Below are 19,039 nucleotides of genomic sequence, written 5' to 3'. Positions count from 1 at the left end.
AATAAGCAACCAACAAAAGCAGATAAAACAGAAGCGGAAGCATGTAGATAGGCAGATGAGTTGCCTTTCTATGTTATGATTTCAACTGAGAATAGCGATGCAGGCTGCCGCCACTATAGACCATGATAGATATATATGTGCTATAATATGTGTTATATTCCAGGGTCACATTGCACTGCCCTGAAGTGTACAAAAGCAAAACAAACACAGACAAGCAAAGAAGTTGTTTGCTTTTTCTTTATTTTTTTAGGGTTTAATATTTTTCTTTTTTTTTTTCTTTTTTTTCCTTGCTATTCCTGATTTTTTTGGCACTACATACTTAGGGTGACATGTTAGGTTGTTTTTAAAACAAATGTCTATTCAAAGCCTTCGTCTTGTGGCAAGCAAAGTATGAATACAGCTAATAAAAATAAAGGTTTACATTTTTCCTCCTTACTTTACACATAAAATAAAAACACTTTTGGACCCCCCTCAAAAATGGGGTATTAAAATATTTGACATTTGTATCACAAATCAATGTAATGAGACAAAAAAACATAAAAACTGTACAAAAATGATAAAATTCATTTTAGAAATCCTTGTGACTAAATGATGCAAAGTTAAGATTACATTATTCTGCTTTGTTATGGTACTGACCATAAGCCTAATAAAATGGAGATGCAAGTTCACTTTTTCTGCTGGATGAAATTTAGATTTACATGGTGCCGGACGTGGGGTACCAGTGGGAAATTCTGATTGGGGTGCACCACAGAACCTGGAGGGGAACAAAAAAAAAAAAAAAAAAAGTCAACATCAGTACATATGCAGAGGTTGAGAGGTTAGTTGAGGTTTGCTTCAGATAAAATCATTTATCAATACAAATACAAAAACAAGAGCTTGCCTTGTCTGATGCTGCTCTCTAGTCTTTCTCACCTTGGGCCATGAAGGGCTTTCCAGGCTGGTAGCTTCCATTGCCCTGCTGGATGAAGTTCTGGGGCATGCGGTAGGGCCAGGATGGGGACAGGGTGTACTGGGGCGTTTTATTGTGCTCCCAGTTCCGAGAGCCTTGGGTTACACCTCCAAACTGGGCCTGGTAGCCTGGCTCTGTGAAGGCAGAATCAAGAAGCATTTAGTAACTACTGATATCTTGGTAAATTCAGAGCATTTAACAATACCACATCAAATAAGAAAAAAATACACATTCCACTGTGTGTAAACAACTAATGTGTCCATCCCTTCACTAATGCCATAATGAAATTTCAAACAACTGGTGCCTCTTACATCATTCAATTATAAACTGAGAACAACCTGTAGAGTTACCCACTGTGATTAATTTTGAGAACCAGCCACTTTAATGTCAGTTACATGCTTGGAAAAGACACATGAAGTAACAAAAAGACAGACAGAGACAGTGCTATTAAAGTTCACCCCGTGAGTACCTGACTTGCCTACAGTGCCATTGCCCACAAGTGACCCCTGTTGTGCCAGATGGTTGTGCCAGTGCCCTTCCCGTCCTGGCCCACCCATGCCCAGCTGCCTCCCCGCTGGTTGGGCAAAGATGATACTGGGGTCATTAAGATTCATGGGGCCGGGGCTGCCCCCCGAGCCAGCGGGATTCCCATTCCCAGAGGCCGGACGCAAGGGGAATTTCAGACCAGGCGGGGAGGGGGCAGGAGGTGTGGAAGTCTGGAGGACCGGTCCATGGATGGGCCAGGAGGTGGAGGGAAGATGGACTGGGTGATGAGGTTGCCCCTGGGTCTGGTGCGACTGGTGCTGGTGGGAGGGGAGAAGTCCCAGCGCAGTGAGTGTCCCTGGGTGGTACTGGCCTGGGTGGGAGGTGGGGAAGCTAAAGAGAGATAAGGGGACCTGGGCATGAGCAGGCTGCTTAGGGGGACCAGCAGAGCTGGTCTTACTCTGGGAAGACTGCGGGGAGCTCGAGGACTGTGAGGAGCTCTGAGAGAATGGGGTGGGCTGAGGAGAATAAGGTGGAGTCTGGCGACTATCCGACTATCAACAGAGGGAGAAAGAGACAAAAGGTACCAGAGTCAATAGCAAGATACAACCATTTGCTTTGCAACAGTCCTCATTTCGTACTTCAAAATTATGTTTTGTATACATTTTTGCAGCATCAACAGAGGGCTGATGTCTAGCTGCTCCACTTACACATTCAGATGGTTGTCTGGTCCTTCCAGGACGGTCTGGAGTTGCCTGGGGAATGGGGATGGACTGGGAGCTCACTATGGTTCGCACCATGTGGGGAGCTGAGGGAAAACAAAAAGCCATATAAGCCGTATTCTCACCCTCTACTTCTGTCTGAGCATAAGTTGTGACCTGCTTTTTAAGGGTACAGGTGACTTTGGTTTACAAAGTACCTTTAAATTAATGTTTCTAAAGGTGAACAAGAGTTTGGAAAACAGCAGTAATACTGGCTTTGATATTAAAGAAGAAATATTTTCTCTGCTTGAATGCAAATGCTTTGCTCTTGAAATCAGTTTCTGTGTGACTTATCCTCTAAGAGACACGCTTAGACTAATTGCTTTGTCTCTGAGCATACCTGGTGCCCCGGCAGTCCTCTGCCTGAGATGACGGTACTCAGGACAATCCCTGCGCACGTGACCCATGTCACCACACTGGAAACAACGCCTTTCTCTTGGCTCCCGCTCCTCCTCCTTTATATCTTCCTCTTTGTCATTTTCCTTCTTCTTCATTCTGCCAGGTGAAAGTACACACAAGAATAAATCTGACAGATACATACATAGATGTGTGCACACATTCAAAGGTAGGTCAAAATAAAGGTATACAGTGCTGCCCACATACCTGCGTCTCTTAGGACAGTCCTTCATGTAATGTCCAATCTTGCCGCAGATCCTGCAGCACCTGTCATTGGGTGCCAGCTCCCCGTCTGTTAGTACCTTGGAGTCAAAGAAGTACTCCTGCAAAAAAACAAATGTCACTTCAGGACAAAAATCTAGTTTCAAAGTAACAGAAAATAGATAGCTTTCATGTCCGCTTTTTCCCTCATTTTGTAGAAGCAGAAATGTCAACTCATGAGTGACCTACCACTTCCATGCCAGGCTGGGGATAGAATGGAGAACCAAACAATTTTCTCCCATTAATAAAAGCCTTCATGATGAAGTTTGTCACTAAAGGATGAAAAATAAAAGCAGAGAAAGTGATGCATTTTTACTGTGTCAAATGAAGGACATTGTCAAATCATAAAACGTCCAACATGAATTTGTAAGGTCAATCAAATGGGTCAAATAATAGCCAACTAGGTTGTCTCGAGGCACCTATGGCCACAGACACACTCAGTTTTGGCAAATGACTGAGTTTATGTGAGTATAATATACACATTAAAGCAGAAAGACTATACTGTGTCTATGTTGGAGCTGAGTGAGTCGACTTGATTACTCTAATCTTACTATGGCTAAAAATACTGTCTGCTACCATAGTAACATTGAGGCTACAAACCAATATGACTACTGCCACTGCCGATTCAGGCAGTATTTTCTATTCAATTGACAGCACCTGTAAACAGAGGTGTCATTTCATCTATCAAATTTTGATAAAGCGCTACAGACAAAAGTGTTATGTTCTTCTTTTTTTCCTTATGGAAATATCCTACTCTATCCTACTCTCAAATACTTAGCAATAATTTTGTCTCCTGCTCCAACTATGGCACTTTTATCTGCCATTTTTTCAAATGAACAATCATTGACATTGTAGCCTTCAACTGTTGAGCTTCACGTCACTTTAACAGCCAGTTGTCCAGTACAGCTCTGGTACTAACTACACTAACTGGAGTAATCAAATCTGCATTCAAAATTGGGGGTCAGTACATCAGTTCTGCAGGTACTGAGTGTGGCTGACAGGCTCCCTCAACAGAAAACCGTGTGTCAACTTTACAGGAATCACCACTCCAATGAGGCAAGATCAACACGAAAGTTTGAATATAGCAAATGCTGATGACATCTCATAAAATCTGCATTTTTTTAAAATTAATTTGTATAAGAAATCGCTAAACGAAGCTCTCAGTGAGCTCAAACAACATACCTGGTTGTAAGTGAGTATTTTGGACTAAAGCACTTACTTTTACGAGAAACTCCAGCACCAAGATTATGGTTCAAATCAAAGGGATCTGCGGAGAACAAATGAGTGAGCAGGTGAAAAGAACAGAAACCCTTGGTCTTAACATTATGAAGTAGTAAAAGAAGTAGTAGTGAGAGGGGCAGAGCAGTCCTGAGTACCTTCAATAGCAATGCATTTGCTGGTCCACTGTTTCTCAAAGGTTGTGAGGCGTTTCCTTTGGCGGATGCTTATGACATGCTCTTTGAAGTCAAATTCTTCGGTGTAAAAGCGCAACAGACCCAGCCACAGCTCTCCTACTGACTCCTTGTTCTGCTGCAACTCTGGGAGACGACGATGCTGTGCAGCCAGGAGAGACAGAATTAAACAAATACCCCCAGAATTGAGATAAGATGCTAACCCTAACCCTTGTAGCATGCTTACACTTGATTCATATTTGCTAAAGAATTCCCAGTTAACTCACCAGCTCCTCAAGGTCATCAAAAAAGAATGCATTCCAGCCATCAACCATCCGCTGTGGAACATTCTTCCCATCAAAGATCTAAAAAAAAGACATCATACAGAGCTTTTTTTTCCCCCACCTCAAAGAAAAGCATTTATTTATATTCTAGGTATGATTAATTTGTTTTCAGCAATTAGCAAGGCATGGCCTTCAATCATTTATAGGCACCTCCTGGAGGACAGGGATGACTGGGGGCTGCCTCTGCTGGAGGAAGTAAAGCACCATCAGAATATAGGCATAGGATGAGAGACTTCCCCTCGACGCATCCCCAATGTCACAGCGCTGTGAGCAAATAAGGACAAATTAGTTACACAGCAAGCAACAAAACAGTAACCAGAATAAAGAAAAATCCTACAAAATAAACAGACCCAAAGAAATCCATTAAAATAAACGACTGTTGACAGCAGTTACAAACCTTTGCAAAGACTTTCATCGTGTATCCCAGGTATTGCACACGCGAATCTATAGCTGCATAAGTAGCCAGCATTCTGGTGTTATGTTGAGCCTGGAGGAATGATCCATCCAAATTAGTCAACATGGCATGCTGACAGATAAGTGCACTGCTAAGTTGTTTAAAGAGTAAACAAATAATCATGTAAAACGAAAGGCCGGTTCTCACCAGGGTGTTATAGAGGCTGATGTCTCCTTCCAATCCACTTTGTCTGTGTTCAAATTTCACAATAGGCACTTTAGCTGTTGTGATAGGCAAGATGTTCCTCAAACCTATGACAAGGGAAGACAGTCACAGCCATTCCTGACACACAACTGCAGTTGAAAGGAAAAAGGAAGCTCAACAACGAAAATATGACAAACAAAAGGAAGCAAATGAGCAAAATCTGAATGCAGGAGAATGGTCATTCCCATTCAAATCAACACCCCTTGATGGTCAGAGTGGCGACCATTTTTATGTGTGCTGCCATAGTGCTGTTGGGCTAACTTCTGTAAACTGCTGCCTCACTAGAGCAAAAGGCTTTTGAGCAAAAAAACAGTGCAGTGGAAAGACACCTGTAAATAAGTCCTCACTAATGCCACCACCTTTTTCTTCACAGGTGAACGGAAGTGGTTCAAGTTGGGTGTGATAATAGTTCCGTAAAACTTCATTTTCAGCAGTTGTTCTTCAGCTTTATAAAGTCAACACTTTCCTTCTCCAAGTAAGTTCAATTAAACTGTGACAGATTGCATCATTTAAGAGGTTACATGAAGCAAAAGTATGTTTGATGCCAGTATGCCAGTTTGCAAATTTTCGTGTTTGCAGAAGTTGTGTGGAGGAGGAAACAGCCTCCAGTGCAACAATCTCCACAGTTCAGTGTACAAAAAGTACACTGACTGTTCTACTTCATTCCAGTTCTGTGTTTCTTTTGAAACAATGTACATCTTGTTCAACTGTCCACTTACAGTAATACTTCATTAAAACTGTGTTCTCACAGCATTCAGGTAGCTCATATGCTCATTTTGTATGCCTAATACATACAAATAATTCTTAAGCATAACAAAATTGTTGTTAAATACCTGTGTGCTTCTTCAGCACTTTGGCAAGGCCCTCGATGATCTCCTTGCAGTTCAGTTTCTGGTGTGGAGAGATTAAAATCAACATGACATGTGAATCAATGTCCAAGCAAGACGTGAGGTCAGATTTCTAACCCCACAAAGGAAGGCTGACAATCACGGTAGCGTACCCAGTCCACCCACCTCTGCAGTGTCATGACCCTCCAGAGTCATGCAGATGTCCAGGTCACTGTCACGGAAACCGAAGCCGTTCTTCGAAGAGCCAAACAAGCACAGCTGAGCCTTATCTGTGAGTCCGCACACACATATATTATGTGTTATTTACATTCTGTTTTCTGTTCTCTATCCCCATGTGAAATGTGCTATATCATTTGGCTTAACCCTCATACGCACCATTGTACTCCTTTCGTATAAACCTCTCCAGGCTAGCAAGGATCTGTTCTCTCTTCTGCTGCTCAACCGCAGAAGGAGACAGTTCATCTACAAAAACAATTTTAAAAAAACACAACAAATATTAGGAACACCTGTCACAGGACTTCATCTGATAATTACCACTAAATATGGCTATCATATAAATAATAGGGTTTTGTTACAGGGCTGGACAGTATATTAATATTATATTGATGTCATGATAAGAGACTAGATATTGCCTGGGATTTGGGATATCATAATATTTTCAAATGGCATGAGTGTTGTCTTTTCTTGTTTTTAAAGGTTGCATTACAGTAACAGCATGCAATTCTCTGAACTTATTAGACTGTTTCAGCTGTTCTGTTGTTTGTGTCTTGCTTAGTCATCATATCCACATACTAATCATTTATCAAAAAACTCTTGTGTATAAATGTTATGAAAGCACCAACAGTCATCAGTACAATACTGTCACACTACCCATATCAAGGTGTTTGGTCAAATATATTGTGATGTTTGATTTTGTCCATATTGCTAAGGACTGTTTTGTTATTTCATTGGAAAAACGCTTCCTTGGATAAACATGATCCTGTAACAACTGGACTGAATGTTGTAAATTCTGTGGTTTCATATTACAAGCAGCACAACCCACTGAATATGAGCCAACAAATCATGTGAATAGTTCGTCGTTTTCACCTCACAATATCAGACAGAAATAGGGATGTAAATAATTTAGCAAGCAAGTACTCGACTCACCAACATCATTTGATCACTCTTTTTTCTTTCTCTCTTTTTTTCTACTCTGACACTGATCTGTCAAACAGCAGACAGACTTTTTGACAGATTTCTGTCTGCTGGGTTGTTTTGTAACAGGAACACGGTTGGTGTACCACAGCTGCTGTAAGGGGAACATGTGAAGAAAGCTTTGCTCATAACAGCAATGTTTCAAAACACCACACAGAGTACGGATTCAATAAGAAAACTGACCTGGAAAAACTACTATCACTCAAATATTAGACTTAGACAGACTTTTTTCAAAACATCTTTTTTTTTTTTTTTTTTTTTTTTTTGCAATCCTTTGATGGTAAGTCATACATCATGGGATGGTGTGTACAACACTACACTGCCTCCATGTTTGCTCTTACCAAATGAATATTACCAAATGCTAGCTATTGGCCTGTCTATGTATTCAATGTGAAGAGATGAATCTGTTCAACATTTTAACCTAAGGTCTCTGTCCAGTTACCTCCTTGAGGAGACCACGAAACAACAATCTCAACTGCACCGATGAATACATACGATAGCAGAGCCTGCAGAGTCCATCCAGGATGTCCCGGAAGCGGTCAGTCATAGGAGGCAGAGGCTTGAGCTCTATCTTCTTGAAGTCTTCAGGACACTCATCCTTAAGGTGACCATCTCTTTTGCAGATGCTGCATACAACAGTAGGAGGCTGGACAGAAGAAATGCAAGGACCACGAATGAATGAAAAGTCAACATGTTACATAACACAAAATAAATTTAAACACAGGCCAATTACACAGTTCCATTGAATAAATAAATACATAAGAACCTAAACGTACTATTGTCAGATTAAAAATGAAAAATTAATCTCAGGATTCAATTCAAAAACTATGAAAATGTCCAGATATAATTCTTGATTGTTAAACATTATTTAATTTCTGAAATGTCAAAGGGTGACACTTTTGAGTTACCTTCCCACCAGTGAAAATCATCCTATCAAATACATAGTGCAGGTCCTCTGATGTGATGAGTGCCTCCTTCTCTAAAACATTATTCTCCTCTTCCTCCTCCTCTCCCTCGTTGTCGCTGTCCAGCAGGCCATTGGGGGAGAAGGGAGTGTTTGTTGACGGTTGGTCCCCCTCACTGAGAACCATGTTCATGAGGGCGGCATTCAGTGTCTCCTCATCCTCCTTTCTGGATGGATCTGAACCATCCTCATCATCACTCTCGTGCTCTTCGTCCTCCTTCAGCTCCTGGCGCACTCTTCCACCACTCTGACTTTTTCCACCTTTCCCATCGTCCACTTCTGTGTTTAGAAACACAGCCTCCTTCTTCTCCAGGCTTTCTAACTTCATGTCCTGTTTGCCACACTTTTTGCCTCTCTGGCGCCCCCCTGTGCCCCTGAACTGAGGGCAAGCAAAGTATTTGTACGCTGTGCGGAAGCGTTCCTGGATGTACTCAAAGACCATTTGGCTGTTCAAGCTTCGTGCAACGTTCCTCTTCAGGGCAAAAGGGTCTATAAAAAAATGGAGAAGAGAAAAAGCCAGAGTGAGTTTCAGCTAACCATTAAAACCTATAGGGCTAGCCTGCTTAATGTGGTCTCTTACCCTCGATGGCTAGCCTGCGGCGAGGCCAGTTTTTCACTTCCCTGGAAAGGAGCTCCCTCAAGCGGATGCTGATGATGTATTCCTCCAGGGCAAACTCCAGTGTGTAAAAACGTAACAGCTCCAACCACAACTGGCCCAATGACACACCTTTACCGAGGTCCAGGGTCAGGCGGGTCTTCGCAGTAAAAGCACCAATTAGATACAGACCTTGTTCAATTGTTTACTTACACCTCTACAAAATTAGGACCTAAACTGCTAATTACTGAAACGTTAATTACAAAGCCTAAATTATTCTTCTAGAGCCATTTTCACTTTCAAAAGTGACACACAATGTCTGAACTGTTGATAAGCCTCCAAGAAACAAACCACAGTGTGACTCACCAAGCCCTCTCCATACTGGTTGTCATTTCGGCTTGTTCTGCTCTGGTTTCGGTTTGCCTTCTCCCCTGGTCTCACCTCGATTCTCACCTCGTCCCTCTGTGGAGCTGGGAGGTCTGTGCTCCCACCTGACAAATATGTCCAGCTTGATTCCAGTCAAGTGATACTCATCCACATGCTTCACATCAAAGCCTTCAATCTGAAAGAAGCACAAAAGAGAAATAACAAATGAGAGGAAAATTAAGCACAAGCAAGCAAGCTCGAGTTAGGGCTGCCAATTGATGGAGTGCTGGTGCCAGTTCCTAATAGATCACAACAGAAACGCAGAATAGTTTCTGCCCATGCCAGTATCTTGTCTGTCCAAATATATTTGTTTTTAAAGGCAATTACACTTTGTACATGTCCATCACAGCAGACAAGTAAAAAAAAAACTCAAAGTAGTACAGGTTTATTTTATTAAAAAGGATATGCCTATAGGCAGATTTTATCTATGTACAACAGATGTTTGTAACCTCATGAAACATATCTACAACAAGGGATTCACTTTAAAAACACTGCAGCATATCTGACAGAATGTAGCAGTAATTCAGATGTGGAAACTAACCAAAGTCAGAACTGAACAGCAATAACTACACACAATGCAATAACAAATTTCTCAGCTACTGAATATACTGAATATATGTTGAATATATCTGCAGCCATGTTAAGTGCTTTTCTAATAGTGTAGTGGTGCTTGCAAAGGGATACATGGAATACACAAATCAGTATTTTTATATATAAAAAATTAAAGTATAAATAACTGTCACAGAAATGCACCTTGTACTCAGTATAGTGAGTAGTTAACCTCATACCAGTAAGTGGTTTAGGCCAGGGGCTTTCAATGTCTGAGACTGGGGACTTCCACTCAAAATGGCATAGAAAAAGAGCTGCATGATGTCCTGCCATATTTAACATGATAAAATAAAGATAAGCAGTGATACTAAAGGGTCCATTAATTAACTAATTAATGTATTCATTAACAAATGGTACTTTATTAACATGCTTCTCTTCATATAACACATGAGCAGTGTGTGTCTTTTTTAAGGTTTATTTATACCTCGGCATTGAAATGTTGCCACAGCGATAGCCATAACGTCCTACACCACCTTGAGCAATCGGCTCAGTGTGCGCACAGATTCTCTTTTGCAGAACCATAACTATTCAAACACTAAACTGCAGTTTATTAATACCACATTAATGAAACACAGCTAAACACAGAAGCAACATTGTTTACATTCTCTGAAACAGAGTTCACTCTCTGACACACTGGTGGTGTCCAAAATGATATTTTGGGATGTTTCTCACCGTGAATTTAGTGACATCCTGCAGTCTGAATAATTTGGGGGTGGGCTGGCAATATCAGAACAGATTCTGAAACTTCCTTAGTTGCTTAGTAGCTGGTTAAAGAGAGATGACAACCAACATCATGTTGTCTTTGCTCTCATGAAAATTCACTTGCACAAACATGGAAGTACAACAAAGCAGTCTAGCGGACCAATCACAGGAGTATAAATTGCCCATAAGGAGTAATAATAGTTTAAGTTCAAGAAAATAAGTAAGGTGACATTGCTGCATGACATGAAGATTCACCTACCCAGTGGCCCAGGTAGACAGGGAGGATGGGCTCCTTCCTCTGCTGCAGGAAGAAGATGACCATGAGGGCGAAGGAGTAGGAGGGGATGCCACCTTCAGCCTGGCAGTCAATGTGGCACAACTGCAGGGGTAAACATGCACCAAGACAGTTCCCTGTTAATCTGCTTTTATCTTATCAAGATTATTGTATGAACCTCAAATTAAGAAATTATCAAATCAGAGTCTATTAGTCTCTGCATTCTATTAAAGAACTATTTTTATAAGACATATAAGACATAGTTTTGTTTGTTTGTTTACACTGTGTTCGGTACATATGAGGTGCTGCATGTGTGTGACACTGAGATGATTTATTTCAAAAGACTAACTTGGTAAAATCTATAGGTGGGAGGGGGTGTCTCTACGGCAATAGACAAAAATTTTAAATTCTTTGCATTTCATGGCTAGTGTAAAAGAACACATTCAAAACAACTCCAATATAACTATATAACTCCAATATGCCTTGCTGACCTATGTTTGAAAGGACCAACCCACACCACCACCTCGCTCTTTATGCAATGTGGTATGCCACTCCATGAAAGCCAAAGCACGGCCAAAAAGCAGTGGGAACAACTACTAAGTTATTTTGAACTAACCATGAAATAAAGGAATTTTAAAATGTTCTACCAGAAGAGCGACTTGCAGCTCCTTTTCAACAGGCAGCAAACTGAGGAACTCCATGAATGCATTTCGTTCACACACTAAAACCCAACAGATTTGCTCTGTGTCCTCTCTGATTTAAGTTATCAGTCTCAGCAGCAGCCTTACCCTTGCCCAATAGCGGAAGGCCAGCACCAGGGGAACCAATCTGGGCTCCAGTTTAGCCAGGGCAGCCAGGTGATTGGTGGTGAGACAGGCAACATCATTGCCTGCACTGACCTTGCACATCAGCCCACTGCACAGAAACAAACCCAACTATGAGCAGTTCTGCATGAAATTATGAACCTGACACTGATTCTCGAGAAAAAAGAAAATCACTCTTGTCGTGTTGCATTATTGCCATTGTACAAAGTTGAGGGGCATGGCACATATATACAGTAGAACAGGTATACAACATTGGTATTCCCTCTTCTTATCACTGATGTAAACAAGTCAGAATAATTAAAAAAAACTGTGGATTAAAAGCACATATTGTACACATCTATGGTGCATAAATTAAAAATAAATAAGGACAGACATGAGTAGAAAGCCAGAAGACATAGGAGGGAGAGAGAAAAAAAAAAGATGTTCCGGCCAACACTAACCTGCTAATATCCCGACAGAACACGACAGGAACTTTGGCATGAAAGTCTGACTCAACCTCAGAATATTCAGCTGTGGAAAAAGTGAGGAATCCAGTTAATGACCACAAACAAGTTACACATACAGAAAAACATTTAAGAAAGCGGTTTTGTTTTTAAAACTGGACCTACACGGGGAAACATCTACATTTTATCTTGTAAGCATGAAATTTACAAATCAATCTGAAAAAGTTCTGATCAGTTTAATTTACAAACGCTTTCAGACATACGCATCAAGGCACACATAAGCACTACTGACAATCAGGCCTTAGGGGTTGTACAACTTAAGGCCATTTGAACATGTTTCAACCAATGGAAAGTTTGAAATGCAATAAGCAAGACTTACAGCTGTTCTTTAGGATTTCCAGCACTTGAATCAACACGTCTGGTTGAGTCATCTGAACAGACAAAATTATTGAGTGCATCAACTGTAACATCACTGCCGATTATGCCTGTTTACACAATGTCTCTTTCATACATACTTTGGTGAAAAGGCACTGTGTGTAACATTTTGACATGAATAAATCACTGCTACATTAAATGTGAAACACCAGAATAACTGCAGTGTGTCGCTTACAATGACAAAAAAGGAGGGACGCTGCTCTTCCCATGTGAATGGAGCAAGAGGAAGCGTATTTTTGAGACAGAGCTAACAGGGTTTATGGAAATGTGGTGTTCATTTTAACAAATACGGGCACTAAGAATACCAGTGGCGGGACATACAGGCAACCAATCATCTTGGCCATGGTTTATTTGCTTAGGGGAATTACACAGGGTAAAAGATTAAGTTTGACAATGATAAATTGGTGTTTAAAAGTGCAGTGTGTAGCGCTTGTTAGTAATGTTCTGGATGAAAACTGTTATGATGGAGACTATGCATATGAATACAATGCATCAGTCCAAATGTATCATTATTTGTGATTTGGCAAGCAAGGACACTTACTGAGGAAGGGTAGGTGACATCGATGTTGATATCACTCGTCTTGAAGGCAAATCGGGTAAGACATGAACCATAAAGACGGAGGGAACAAGCTGGAAAACAAAAGAACTCATGTTGGACCAACGTACACTACATATTAACTAACTGGGCAGGCTTGACAATGCCGATTTCCAGGCAACCCAACTGTGTTTCACCAAGTTCCAGACCAAGAAATACTAAAAGACAGTGGCCCACTGTACCAGTGATCAAAAAAAGCTTACACTTGGTCAGGTTTTTTTTTTTTTTTATGAAATAAAATGACAGAATGAATATCTTGTTGGAAAACACTTTCCTCTTGGAGATACAGCATGCAGACTGCCAACAAGGCAGTGTGGGATAATTACATATCAACATCAACGCAGTGTGTTCCACAAACACCAGATGCTGACCAAAGAGCCAACTGCTAATATGTTTCTGGCAAACTACTTTTTTATGCGGTAATTTTGTTTTTTGATCATGAGCTGCATCTGACTTTACTTAGCACTCTGTTGCTTGCTTTGCTTCAATGCATCTGTTGCATTTCATCCAAACAGGAGGACACCTAAAGGCACCACGTCACAAAAACGAAAGTGAAACTCCAAAAGGCATGTGTCCGACACTGAGTGGGTATGAACGTACACCGACCCAATTTGTTTGTCTGCATGGTAATGTGTAATGTCACCTAGAGTTTAGACAGGCCAGAACTGCATCTCCACACTACTGGACTTCAACATGGAGCAGGGCAAAAGTGTAATGACTCGCAGTTTTTGGTAATAGAGTCCAGAGGCCATACACATTACCGGTTTCTGATTATGCTAAATTATTTTAGCTTGTGTGATTACAGTAACCAAATGAAATCCTCTAGAGCCCTGGTGCAACACTGTTCAAAACAGATCTGAGTAGTTTCCCATGTCTGCATCTGGCTGTATGTATAGTAAGTACAAATGTAAAACATGTCTGTGTAAACTTCATAAACATGTTTATGACACTGTAAATCCAAAAAATGTTTTTTTTTTTTTTTTTTTTTTTAAATTCAAGCAAATCTACACCCAGTGCTCTTATTGAAGTGTTTTCTTATTGAAAACCAGACTTTTACTTAACTAAACTAAAATCCCAAAGTGTCAGTATCTGTGCTGCTACAACTGAAAACGTTAGAGGTCTTTATCTTCATCTAGAGAAAGCTGTTACTACACCAGCATAATATTTTTTTAATGTTTTCCAAAACCCCAAAAAAGCTCTGTTTTGGGACTTCATTGATTAATGGTCCATCAAATTTCGTGAAAAAAAAAAAAAAAAAAACCTTAAAATGCATGAGCAAGCACTAAATTGAGCATGTGGTGCAACAAGATTCCTCAAAATGATTACTATTCCCACCCAGATGGTTACTATATATCATTGTGGAGCACACTGCATTGCTGCTTCTTTGTGAATGCGTTCACAGCAGCTTGACACAAACAAGCAGTGGTTTTTGCACACACTGCGCGATGCACAAGCAGCTCACTGCTCCTTCAGACAGTCAGGAGAGCAACAGGCTACAGAAAGCAGTATATTCAGACAGCTAGATGTAAAAAGAGTTTTTAGCCCCTTCTCCGGGTGAAAAAAAAATATAATGCTACTGGGGACTCTTATATATTATTATTATATATTACATATATATTATATATATAATATCTCAAAATAATCACATATCTCAAAAAGGCAACAAAATAATTTCAGTGTTTGGGCCAGTAAAAAAAAAAAAAGTTCTTGCTCAAATGGCCAGTACAAAACTGGCCTGAACATCAACCGCTGGTGTTTACTTCATTTTGCAGAACAGATAACAGCTAAACACTACAGATCACTGAGGCCTGCGCCCACAGAACAATCAAACGTCAGCAAGACTTAGGACATGTCCACACTAAGCCAGGTATATCTGAAAAAGCATCTTTTTTTTCTCTGTTTTGGCCTTTCGTTCATAGCTGGTGTTTTCCACCCATGACAGTGGAGCTTTTCAAAAATGGTCCTCAGGTGTGTAAATCTGAAAACACGGGCTTGGTGTGTCTGTGTGGATGGAGGAAACATTTACAGAACAGACACTCAGACTCAGCACAGTCAAATATGTCTGAAGACAGTCTGCTGGAAACGGTGCATTCTAAAGGTTTTATTTATCATTTACTCTTACAGGCCACATCTAGCTTTGTTTATTTCCTCTTTACACCGACTTTTCACAGGAAAGACCTTAGCAAATCTGTAGTATAAATTTCCAACCTACGATATCATGAGGTTCATTAATTTCAAGAGAAATTAATGCTCAAGTGAAGAAACAACCGCAAATTTTCCTCTGTGGGACATACTAAGGTAGATAAATGTCCATCTTAAGGTAGATGTCCATTTTCATGAGTTGCCAACGTAAACACTGTATTATCAAACTTTTAATCAATGATATTCTGATTTCCACTTTCCTGTGAACTGCTTGAGCAAAGTTTTTGTAGTTGTCTTCTTTTCTTTTCGCCCATGATAAACAAAATGAAAACGCAATCTTTAAAGTAATAGTAACTTGAATTTTAAATTTAAGTTAGTTTTAAATTTAAGCGTAAGTATTAATTTTTTGGGGGGTTGGGGGTAAAGCGATGAAGCTGAAGTACCAGAGTAAAACAGACAGTGTGAGAACACGAATGCAGTGTAGTGTGGATGGAAGGGCAAAACACAGTTTTTATTTTTTATTATTATTAGTATTATTATTTTTTTATTTATTTATTTTATTTTATTTTATTTCCAGATTTACCCGGCTTAGTGTAAACATGACCTTAAAAACAAAGTCTCCTCTCCCATAGTTAATTAGCACTGTAAACCAGGGTGAGTGGCATCTTGGAAAACTACCTGAGAGATGCTGCTGGATGGTCTCCTCCATCCTGCTGACCACAGCCAGCCGAACCTGGAAGTCCTCTTCTGAGATGCCGTGCTGTTTGGCTGTGTCCAAGACGGCAGCATCCACCGCCTTCAGCTGGGCAGGGGAGGGCGGTGGCAGCGCACGCAGCTCATTTTCCTCCTGTTTTTCCTGAAATAATACAACCAATATGAGACCCTTTACTCCTAATTTTTCTTTCAAAAAAGGGCATTAGTATAACACAAGTTCTGGCATGATAAAAAGTCAAACTTAGCGTTCCCATACCATTATGTTCTTCTTGTGCCTCTTTTCCTTGATGTGTTTATGTGCTCCCTGTATGTTCTCAATATGCACAGAGCAGAGCTTGCATAAGTACTGAAAGTTTGGATACTCAGGGGACTGCTGTGAAAACAAAGAGAGACAAAAGCAATCAGCTTAAATCCTTTATCACTATCTAATCCATTGCAAGTGGCCACTCCTTACTAACTACACATGCAAATTACAGTAACCCAAAGACACCAGACAGAAACTCTTTTGAAAATCATGAACTCCTCCCACACATCCATCTCTTTACTCAATGGATCATTTCCTTACTTTTACCAGTCGGTGGATGTAGTCTCTGTAGAGGCGCTCCTCTGCCTGCCGAAGACCCAGCTGCTGCTCGGTCAGAGCCCCCTCCTCCAGGCCAGCTCCCACCTCTGTGCCGTCCTCAGCTGACTGATTCATCTGTGCCATGGCCTTCACCCCTGCACACAATAACCCAGTCAGATTAATGAAAAGATCAGATGAACAGCCCTTACTTTAGTTAATAAAGAGAAGTTGAGTAGCCGGCTGCAAAACTTTTTAGACTTAACAGGGATGGATAGAAGTGCCGCCACCCTAAGGCACCTTGACTAGAAGGACTGTGAGATGCAGTGAGGTCATAACTGAACTCCTTGCCGGATTATATGCTATGGTGTGAAATATGATGAGTTACAACAAGAAGCCTGAAAAGCTGAAAGTTGAAAACACAAACCTATACTAAGTATTTATTGATGTGCCCCCTCCCCAAAGATTCCTATTCCATTTTTGTGCATATATGCTGTCTTGTGTTTTTGTATGTCTTTTGTGTATACAGTGTAATGTTTGTGATTAATGTCCACTCTGTAAAATAAAAAGAAGAGGATCAAATCTCAAAAACAAGTTAATAAAGAGAAAATTAAGCCATTGCACCTACCGTGGGACTTTTCCTTCACTGTAGCGCCCTTCGTAGACTTCTCTGCAAGGCCTTTTTCCGATGGACCAGGCACAGTAGCAGACGTGGTCTCCCTGCTCCCAGAGGGGCTCCTGTCTGCAAACACAGAAGCCCTGGAGTCGGGTGCTTGCACTGCCAATTGCTGTTGCGAGCCTGCTGCTGCTGCTTTCCCTTTACCTCTCTCCCCAGAATTGGTTCTTCCAGTCAACCTGCGAGGTCTTCCTCTCCCTTTATCCTGGGAACTTTCTGTGGACGTCTTGCCCGACCCACGATTTCCTTGGCCGCCTATAACATGCTCATCCTTGGTAGCAGCGACGACACTATCCTTACTGCGGCTGGCAGGCTTGGTGGCCTCTCTCTGTGGAGGAGCCTCTTTATTTGGCTTGGTGGGAAAAGATTTGTTTCCTCTTGCCTCGTTGCGAGATTGCTTGACTGTTTTTATTGGGCTGGTGGGCTCATCCATGCCTCCTGTCCTCCCACTCTCGTCCCTGGTGCAGTCAACAACACGTTGAGGATGACCAGGGAGACAGGACAAGTGAAATCTAGAGAGGTAAACAGGTCATACTCGTTAATTCCCCATCACAAGAGTCCACAAGAAAAATAATCACACCACGCCACGCCGAATGAACGAAACCTTGCGCGTTATTATTTGAAATGTACAACCTAGTGACGGAGCTGTTGGCTGAAACACCAAAACACTCCACTCAGGACCGGGAACCCAGCTGGGCAGTGCAGTGATGCTAGCTCGCGTTAGCTCAACTTCCAAAACAGAAAGCAAAACGAGCCACGACGAGCAGTGCCAGCGGCAGATAAACGCCACATATCGTCGTCGACTTAGCGAAAAGCTCGGCGGTGTGATCAAATTTAACCACCCGAGCTGCAGCAAAGTGGCACGCTGACTTCCTGAGGTCTGTTTGCTCAGCTTGGTTCGCTGGCTGGCTGTCTCCGTTAGCCAGGCTGCTGCTGTATCGAGTTGTCTAGCTAGCTAACGTGAGATAAATAATACTGGCACACATTTAGCACACAAGCGCGAGCCACGAAACACCGCGAGGAGGGTTTCGGCTCTCGCAACAAGGTGAGGCGCGTTTTTACTTACTTTTACGAGCAAAATTGGATTCCAGATTATTGTTTCGCTGCCTCCATAGTTCTGTTATGCATGATGTTTTTCAAATCCCACGGCCCTGGTCAAAACAGCAACCATTGACGCCATGTTAATACATTGCCCCGCTGCATTGTGGGAGTGCCAGTGACGAGGGAGAGGGGCGTGTCAAATGCTGCCTTCTCGTGCCCTCGGAGACTCCCCGCTGTGGGATGTTGGAGGTCCATGGTACAAGGTGTGTATATCCATAAAATTATTTAGATAAAAAAAAAAAAATAAAAAATACTCTGCTTTTACATTTTTTAAAAATTCAGGTTTTAAAAAGTGTTTGACAAATATTGAAAATTTAAAACTCAGAAATCACAAATTGCCAAAAACTATTAAATTAGATAGACAAATTTGCTCCAATTAGTTATCAGACACCAGTTTCTTCCTTCCTTCCTTCCTTCCTTCCTTTCTTTCTTTCTTTCCCAAGCTTTTTTTCATTTCTTTTTCGTTGTAATTTGTTCTCATACATTTTTTTTTAAACTGAAGAATCTTTACAAAATATTCTCTAATGTATGTAACATGTATACTTCATGGTCCTAACCTGAATTTAATCAAATAAAGGATCAAATTCATCCATCCATTCATTCATAACATGAGAGTGATGTCCCAAAAATAGATGGTGGGTGGTGGGCGTCTGCTGCCACATCATATTGTGAGGGAAGATGCAAGAGGATGTGGT

At 41.1% G+C, this 19,039-nt stretch overlaps 1 protein-coding gene across 1 annotated transcript; it reads right to left on the bottom strand.

Annotated features, from left to right (window-relative positions):
* Positions 1 to 237: 237 nt before the first annotated feature.
* tut4 (terminal uridylyl transferase 4) lies at positions 238 to 18,451 on the bottom strand. The gene is given in 31 exon segments (XM_030049349.1): positions 238 to 754; positions 913 to 1,083; positions 1,419 to 1,986; positions 2,143 to 2,240; positions 2,534 to 2,688; positions 2,797 to 2,912; positions 3,040 to 3,122; positions 4,070 to 4,117; positions 4,227 to 4,404; positions 4,529 to 4,606; positions 4,736 to 4,849; positions 4,983 to 5,072; positions 5,187 to 5,290; positions 6,077 to 6,134; positions 6,257 to 6,360; positions 6,467 to 6,553; positions 7,781 to 7,931; positions 8,194 to 8,738; positions 8,830 to 9,004; positions 9,211 to 9,235; positions 9,237 to 9,406; positions 10,841 to 10,960; positions 11,644 to 11,770; positions 12,120 to 12,189; positions 12,502 to 12,553; positions 13,099 to 13,187; positions 15,973 to 16,150; positions 16,265 to 16,381; positions 16,574 to 16,725; positions 17,196 to 17,755; positions 18,310 to 18,451. Coding segments are annotated over 30 exon segments (4,593 nt in total). The 5' UTR covers positions 17,677 to 17,755; positions 18,310 to 18,451; the 3' UTR covers positions 238 to 665.
* Between the last annotated feature and the right edge of the window lie 588 nt (positions 18,452 to 19,039).

The sequence above is a fragment of the Myripristis murdjan genome, chromosome 4, assembly GCF_902150065.1.
Source record: "Myripristis murdjan chromosome 4, fMyrMur1.1, whole genome shotgun sequence".
NCBI lineage: Eukaryota > Metazoa > Chordata > Actinopteri > Holocentriformes > Holocentridae > Myripristis > Myripristis murdjan.
Note: the sequence above shows the minus strand (reverse complement) of the source record. Positions and strands in the feature narration are given on the sequence as shown.